Source organism: Coloeus monedula, assembly GCF_965178545.1.
Source record: "Coloeus monedula genome assembly, chromosome: 23".
NCBI lineage: Eukaryota > Metazoa > Chordata > Aves > Passeriformes > Corvidae > Coloeus > Coloeus monedula.
This window is the reverse complement of record NC_138803.1, coordinates 2,462,622-2,470,831: the sequence shown is the minus strand read 5'-3', so window position 1 is coordinate 2,470,831 and position 8,210 is coordinate 2,462,622. Positions and strand designations below refer to the sequence as shown.

Here is an 8,210-nt window from a genome sequence, read left to right as displayed (position 1 = left end):
AAATAAAGTCCCGCGGGCTGAGAGCGTGAGGAGGGCGCTGCTTCCGCCTCGGTAGAGCGGGGCATGATGGGAGGAAGCATCACCTTCCGCCACGTTAGAGCGGAGTATGATGGGGGAAAAAAAGCGCTTTACTTCCGCCTCGATAGAGCGAGACATGATGGGAAATGCTCGACTTCCGGCTCGGTTTGGTAGGCATGATGGGAGTTGTAGTCCTCGCTGGGGTCCGTGGCGGCCGCAGACCCCCAGGCCCTGCCTGCCCTCCCCAGCCCGCCCTCATGATGGGGGCTCAGGCTCCGCACCCCCAGAGGGCCGGGCCTCGGCCCCGCGGCTGCCAGGCGGGCTCGGGGAAATGGGAGCTGGTCTCCGGGACTGAGGAGGGGTCTTAGGGCAATGGGGGGATGGAGGGAACCCCCTCCGCAGGAACCCCCCTCCCCTCCCCGGCTGTGGAGTGGCCACACAGGGGTGGTGGGCACGGAGCCACCTCTCCTGGGGAGCCCCCAAACACGAGCCCCCCACTCATCCCTTTCCCATCACTGGGCTTGTGCCCCCCAGCTGCTGCCCCCCAACCCCGGTGGTGCCACGGGACCCCCGAACCCCGCAGTGGCGGCAGTGCTGACCCCCCCCGCACCCACCCAACGAGGGTCGTGGGGCCTCCCCAGTCACCTGTGATGGCAGCAATGAGGACCCTCCCACAGCCCCGTGAGCATCGTGGGACCCGCAACCCCCCCCCCCCCCGGCAGTGAAGACCCCACACACATCAGCAAGAGTCGTAGGACCCCCAATCCCCCGCTGTGGTGACAGAGACCCCCCAAATCCCAACGAGAGCCGTGGGACCCCCAATCCCCCTCCAGCAGTGAGAATCACTCCCACTCCAGCAAGTGCCATGGGACTCCCACCTCTCCATGGCTGCAGCGAGGAGCCCCCACCCCATCACCCCAGTGGGCACTGTGGGACCCCCCAATTCCCTGTGGCTGCAATGAGGACCCCCCACACTCCAACAAGTGTTGTGGGACCCCCAACCCTCCATGGCAATGTGGTACCCCCAGCCCAGTAAGCACTGTGGGACCCCCAACCCTCCACGGCGGTGACGAAGCCCCCTCTCAACAAGTCACTATGACCATCTCTCCCCTCACAGCCACATTTACCCCAACCCCCCCCAAACGCTACAGCCCCGCTTTGGCAGAGCCCGCCACGGGCATGAACACCCCGCTCCCCCCACCCCACTCCATCCCCTCCGCCGCCGCCTCCTCCTCGATCTGCCCCGGGATGCGGAAATCCACGGGGGGCAGGTCCCGCTCGGGGCTGGGGGGCTCTGGCGGGCGCCCGGTGCTCTGGAGGAACTGTAGAAAGTTCTCCTCGATGGAGCCCTCACGGCTCGGCAGCCGCAGGTCCTCCTCGGGGGGCTGCTTGAAGAAGCAGGTGAGGAGCCGGCCAAGCTCCCCGCGGATCTGCCGGTTGAGGCAGCCATAGAAGAAGGGGTTGGAGGTGAAGCAGCAGAACCCCAGCCAGGTGACCACAGTCTCGGCTGCCGGCCCAGCTAAGGGCCGAGCGCTCAGCGCTGTGTACAGCTGGAAGGAGAAGTAGGGCAACCAGCAGAAGAGGAACTGGCCGCCCACGGCCAGCAGCACGGCGGCCGCCTTGCCCCCGCCAAACATCCTCTGCGGGGTGGTCCGAGGAGCCCCTGAGGTGGTGACCATGGTGGAGCGGCTGCTGAGTGATGCCGAGCGCCGGCGCGGCGTCTCCATCCAGGTGGGCGGCGGGCCGTGGTGCATGGCTGCCACCCGTGCCACCTTGAACATGCCGCAATAGACCACGACGATGATGAGGAGGGGCAGGACGAAGTAGAAGGCGGCGAAGAAGACCACAAAGACCTTGCAGGACGGCCCCCGGCTCCACTGCAAGGAGCAGCCGTGAGCAGCAGGCGCTGGTGGGCGGTCGGGGGACAACCAGCCCAGCACGGGCACCAGCGAGGTGGCCACAGCCTTGAGCCACACACCAGCCAGCACTCCGGCCACCAGCCCCGCGGTCATCCGCACCTCGTAGCGCAGCGGGTGCACCACGTAGTAGTAGCGCTCCACGTTGACGGTGGAGATGGAGAGGATGCACATGGAGGTGAGGCACACACTGAGGAACAGGTACACACGGCACACGGCCTCGCCCAGCCCGGGGCTCTCGAACACCGCCGAGCCCGACAGCATCTCCAGCGGCATCAGCGTGAGGGCAGCCAGGAAATCCACCAGGCACAGGTGGAACACGAAGACGAACTTGCGGAGCGCCGGCGTCTTTGCGATGACCGTCATGACGGCGGCGTTGCCCACAATGGCCGTGAGGTCCAGCAGCACCATGAAGAACAGCCCCACAGACTTGGAGGCCACGTCCTTGGGCTTGGCCTCGGCCGTGCTGTTGGGGGGCCGGGACCCCCCTCTAGAGCCATTCCAGCCCCACGGGGAGGGCAGGAAGGGCTCCATCCTGTGCCGCCGGCCTGGCGGCAAGTACGGCGCAGCCGGGCATCGCCAGAGGGTCACATCCTTGCCGGTCCGGGGGTGGGGATGGGGGGGGGTGGGCCGCTGTGGGGGTGGCACTCAGAGTACCCAAAGGTGCCCCCCAGCCCCACTCATCTCCCCGCTGCTCAGCGAGGGGGTACCTGGGGGAGGTGGAGCTGTCACTGGGGGGGGCAGGACCCTGGGAGGACCCCTGAGCACTGAGCTGGACCCCCAGTTGCAGCCCCCAGGTATCTGGGGGGAGGTGGAGCTGTCAGGAAAGGGGGAGACACTCTGAAGGGACCCCTGAGAGCCAAGCTGGAACCCCAATTGCAGCCCCCCCCAGTACCTGGGGGAAGGTGGAGCTGTCATGGGGAGAGACCCTGGATGGAACCCTGAGAGCTTGGGGGGGCTCACAGGTGACTTCTGAGCCATGGCAGGGGTCACAGCAGTGCTGGGGGGAAGGTGGAGTTGTCATGGGGGGGCACAACCCTGGGGGGACCCCTGAGAGCTGAGCTGGACCTCCACCTGCATCCCACAGGTACCTGGGGTAGGTGGAGCTGTCAGAAGAGGGGGGAGACACTGAGGGGACCCCTGAGAGCCATGGTGGGATCACAGCCGACCCTTGAGAGACACGGGGTGGGTCTCAGCTCAGGTGTGACCCCCATCCACAGCCCCCAGGCACCTGGGGGGAAGGTAGAGCCACCAGAGGGGACAGAGAGCTCTGGGGGACACCTGAGATCCCAGGGAGGGTTCAGCTGTGACCCCCCCCACCACAGTCCCCATCACCCCCTCTCCGTCTCCACAACCCCCTACATCAAAGCCCTTTCCCAACCAAAAGCCTCATTCCCCCCCAAAATGAGCAATTCTGGGGTAAACCCCCCAAATTCCAACGTTTCAACCCAAACCACCCCAGTGGAGCCCTTTGCCCAGAGTGTGGGGACCACACGGGGGGGGAGGGGGGCCCGGGATGGGTGGGGGGGTCCTGAGAACGAGGAACGGGGAGGGCCCAGCACCCCCAAGTCCTGGGTTCACCCTTTGTGCTTCGAGGGCCTTGTGTGACCCCCCCCCCCGAGCTCACACCCCCTCCATGGGGATATGAGGGGGATGCGGGGGCTACCCCGGCCCCCCTGGGTGTTCCCCAGCGGGGCGGGGGTCCCCACCCCTGCACCCGCTGCACCCCGAGGGAAGGATGCTGATGGAATATGGGGGTGCAGCCGCGGTTCCCCCCCTCCCCTCCTCACTGCCCGCTTCCCTCGCCCAGCGCCCCGGAGCGATGTCACCGGTTGGGGACCCCCCCCTCCCATCCCCGGGGGAGTCTCCCCCACCTCCCCAGTATCTCCCCACCTCCCCAGGCCATCGCCCCCGCGGGGCTGCTCGGCCGCGGCACCTACCCTGGGGGTCTGCATGGAGCCGGCCTGAGGGCGCGGGTCCCCGGTCCGGCTGGGGGAGGGGTCGGGGCTGGGGGGTGTCCCCGGGGTGGCGGGAGATGCTCGGGGCCGGAGCCACTGCGGCGAGGGCTGCTCCGCACCGCCCGGCTGCCGGGTCCTAGCGCCGCCCGCCTCGCCTCAGTACCCCGGGAACGGCCCCCTCGGGCCCCGGGGCTGCGGGCCCCGGAATCGGGGGGTCGGTGCCTCCCGGAGCCTGGCTTTGCCCCCCCAGTGGAGGACGGAGGGTGGGACGCCCCCGGGTGCTGCCCCGCGTGTTGCTTCGTGCCTCAGTTTCCCCATTTGGCTCCCAAAAGCGATGGGGAGGGGACGGGGCCGTGGCTCGGGGGGAGAAGCCCCTCGGGGGAGGGAAAGGGGGAGCTCGGGGGGTGCAGCGCGGAGGTGAGCTCGGGGGGGAAGGGGTGGGAAGGGGGCGATGGGGTGCAGATTCACAGTGGGGGGCAGGGGGTGGGGATGGGGTGCGGAGGGTGCCGGGAGGGGGGCGCTCAGAGGGGCCGCAGAGCCCCCCCAGCTCTGCCTACCCCCACCCCAGCGCCCCCTCCCTTGGTCCGAATTCAGCAACGGAGCAAGCGGGATGGGGTCGGTGCCACTCCCCGCCACGCCCCGTGCCTCAGTTTTCCCAGGACATCGCCATTCCCTTGCAGGAAGGGGGGGCCCCCATCTTTTCCATCCCCCCAAAATCCTGCTCGGGCTGCGAACTTTCCCCCTGCAGTGCCCTGGCCCCCATCCCAAGGGTGCCCGGGTGGGATGCGCGGCCACCAGGATCCCATTCCCGGGATGGGGGCTGACAAGTGAGCCGTGGGTGACGTGTGTCCCTGCGCGTCACGTGTCCATTGCCAGGCTACGGGCTCCCAAAAATAAATCCACCCAAACCAGATTAGAAACGCCCGACCTCGGATGAACCAGCCCTGGCATTCTGGGGCCCGCGGGCGGCTCCCGGTGGGACCCCAGGCACCGGGAACACCGGGAATAGCGGCACGCGGGCTCCCGGTGAGCAGGAACAGGGCGGATCCGCGGGGATCCATCCTGCCCGGGGTCCGGCCCCTGTGTCGGAAGCAGAGCACGGGAGTGGGTCCTGGTCCATAGAGTGGGGGAACGCACGGAACCCCCTTTTCCTGGGAACTCGTGTGGGCAGCAAATACCTGAGGACACCCCGCTCTGGTACCCCAGACCCCTGGCACCACAGCACCCCAGTCCCCAAGCACTGCACTGTCGCAGCCCCTGGCATCCCAGTGCCCATTTTCTTGGCATCCCCTATGCCAGCACCTCGGGACCCCAGTACCTCAACATGCTGGCATCCCAGTACTCAATACCTTGGCGCCCCAGTACCCCAGCACACTGGCCTGCTAGTGCCTCAGCACCTCAGCACCCTGGCATCCCAGTGCCCCACACCCCATCACCCTGGCACCCCAGCATCCCAGTGCCCTGGCACCCCAGTGCCTCAGCACCCTGGCACCCCAGCAACTGAACATCCCAGTGCCCCTGGAACCCCAGTACCTCAGTGTCCTGTCACCCCACTATCCCAGCATCCTGGCACCCCAGCACCCCAGTCCCCAAGCACCCCCCTATCCCAGCACCTCGGGACCCCAGTACCTCAACATCCTGGCACCCCAGTGCTCAATACCTTGGCATCCCAGTACCCCAGCACACTGGCCCTCCAGGATAGCAGCACCCTGGCACCCTAACACTACTGACACCCCAACATCCTGCTACCCCAGTGCCCCAGTCCGCAAGCACCCCACTATCCCAGCACCCTGGCACCCCAGCAATCCAACACCCCAGTGCCCCAGGACAGTGGTACCCAGTACTTCAGTGTCCTGTCACCCCACCACCCACACCATCCTGGCACCCCAGTAGTCCAGTACTCTGGCCTCCCAGTACCTCAACATTCTGGCACCCCAGTACCCCAATACTCCAAGCTAGCCATCCTCCCGCACCCGTGCCCCTCAGCCCCTGGCATCCCAGTACTCCAATACCCTGAGATACTCATCCCCCAGCACCCCTGTACCCCAGCACCCCAGGTTACCTGTGTCCCAGTATCCCAGCACCCCAGGTTACCTGTGTCCCAGTATCCCAGCCCCGGCCACCCCAGTACCCCTGTCCCTGTCCCATCTGCAGAGCCCCTGCCGGACACGCAGGTTAAACGCATTCACGTGTGTGTGTGGGTGGGTGTGGGTGTGTGTTTGCACACCTGGGTACACCCTTGTGTCATGTGTGGCTGCCTGGGGGGGTCACACAAGTCTGGGGGATACATCTGTGTGTGCACACGCGTGTGAGGGGACACACACACGTATGTGGGCTGTGCACACGTGTGTCTGTGTGTGTGTGCTCACACACGTCTGTGTGTCTGTATGTGTGTGTCTGTGTGTGTGCTGATGTGTCTGTGTGTCCGTGTCTGTGTGCTCACACACGTGTGTCTGTGTCCCTCTCGTGTGTGCTCACACGTGTATCTGTGTCTCTGTGTGTATGCTCACACACGTCTGTCTGTCTGTGTGTGGTGACACGCGTCTGTGTGTGTGTTTGTCTGTGTGCTGACACGTATCCGTGTGTCTGTGTGCTCAGTCTGTGTCCCTGTCTGTGTGCTCACACGTGTATCTGTGTGTCTGTGTATGTGCTCACATGTCTGTGTGTCTGTCTCTGTGTGTGTGTGTGTGTCTGTGTGTGTGCTGACACGTGCCTGTGTGTCTGTGTGTGTGCTCACACGTGTCTGTGTGTCTGTGTGTCTGTCTGTGTGTCTCTGTGTGTGTGCTGACACGTCTGTGTGTCTGTGTGTGTGCTCACACGTGTCTGTGAGTCTGTGTCTGTCTGTGTGTGTGCTGACGTGTCTGTGTGTGCTCACACGTGTGTCTGTGTCCCTGTGTGTATGCTCACACACGTGTGTCTGTATGTTTCTGTGTCCCTGTGTGTGTGCTCACACACATGTGTCTGTATGTTTCTGTGTCCCTGTGTGTGTGCTCACACACGTGTCTGTGCGTGTCTCGGTGTGTGCTCACACACGTGTCTGTGTGTCTGTGTCCCTGTCTGTGTGTGTGCTCACACACGTGTGTCTGTCTGTGTCTGTGTGTGTCTGTGTGTGTGTGTGCTCACACACATCTGTGTGTCTGTGTGTGTGTGTGTGCTCACACACGTGTGTCTGTGTGTCTGTGGGTCCGTGTCCCTGTGTGTGTGCTCACACACATGTCTGTGTGTTTGTGGGTCCGTGTCCCTGTGTGTGCTCACACACGTGTGTCTGTGTGTCTGTGTGTCCGTGTCCCTGTGTGTGTGCTCACACACGTGTGCTGTCACGTACCACACGCACCCGGGACCAATCCCGCTGCCCCCTGGGACACCCAGGGTCCCCCAAGGCCACCCAAAGCCCAGCGTTGGGCTGGGGGTGTCAGGGTGAGGGTGGGGCCGGCTGTTGCCAGGGGTGCTGGGCAGTGGGATCTGGGCAGGGATTAACTCCTGGATTAAAACTGGGAAAATAAGGACGATCCAAGGACAAAATTCCCTGTCTGATTCAGGGGGGCACCCAGCCGGGGGGGAGGTTAGGGTGCAGGGAACAGGGTGAGGGGCACCCTGAGGACATGAGGACACCCTGTTCTGTGTTCCAGGGGTTTCTTTTAATCCCTGCCCTCCCCCACAATAAAAAGCTGCATCATCCCAGCATGGTTTGTTCCAGCTCTTTTCCCTCTAATTTTGGACCCAAAATCCGGCACGAATGTTTGGATCTAAAAATACTACCGGGAATCAGAGCCACTAGTGGGGGGTGCGGGGCTCCCTGCTGGCTGGGGCTGTGACACCAAGGAGTGCCCCTCGGGGGGGGCCCAGGGCAGGGGGGTCCCCTCTGTCCAAGGGGCAGTGGGTGGGGCTGTGGGATGGGGTCAGGACTTTGGGGTGGAATGGGCAGTGTGGGGCTGTGCCGCCGGGGTGGGGGTGAGAGCGGGATGGGGCTGGGAGTGTAGGTGGAGCTGGGGCTGACATGGGATGGGGATGGAGATAGGGATGGGATAGGACAGAGATGAGGGCTGGGCTGAGATGGGATGGAGAGTTGGGGGAGAAGAGAGGAATGGGGATGAGAATGGGGACAGGGATGGGATAGAGATGATGGGGATAAGGACAGGGATGGGGATGGGGACAGGTATGAGAGCCAGGATGGGATTGGATTGGATGAAATGGGAATGGGGATAAGAACAGGGATTGAATAGGGATGATGGGGGTGGGGACAGAGGACAGGGATGAGAATGAGGATGGGGAGAGGATGGGAATGGGAGATGGGGATGAGGATGAGGACAGGGCTGGA

At 64.5% G+C, this 8,210-nt stretch overlaps 1 protein-coding gene across 1 annotated transcript; it reads right to left on the bottom strand.

Moving 5' to 3' along the window:
• Positions 1–1,163: 1,163 nt before the first annotated feature.
• On the bottom strand, positions 1,164–2,468 carry GPR61 (G protein-coupled receptor 61; the record flags this gene model as incomplete). The annotated part of the gene is made up of 1 exon (XM_082296305.1): positions 1,164–2,468. The coding sequence occupies one exon, from the start codon at positions 2,466–2,468 to the stop codon at positions 1,164–1,166; it is 1,305 nt and encodes a 434-aa protein (XP_082152431.1).
• Between the last annotated feature and the right edge of the window lie 5,742 nt (positions 2,469–8,210).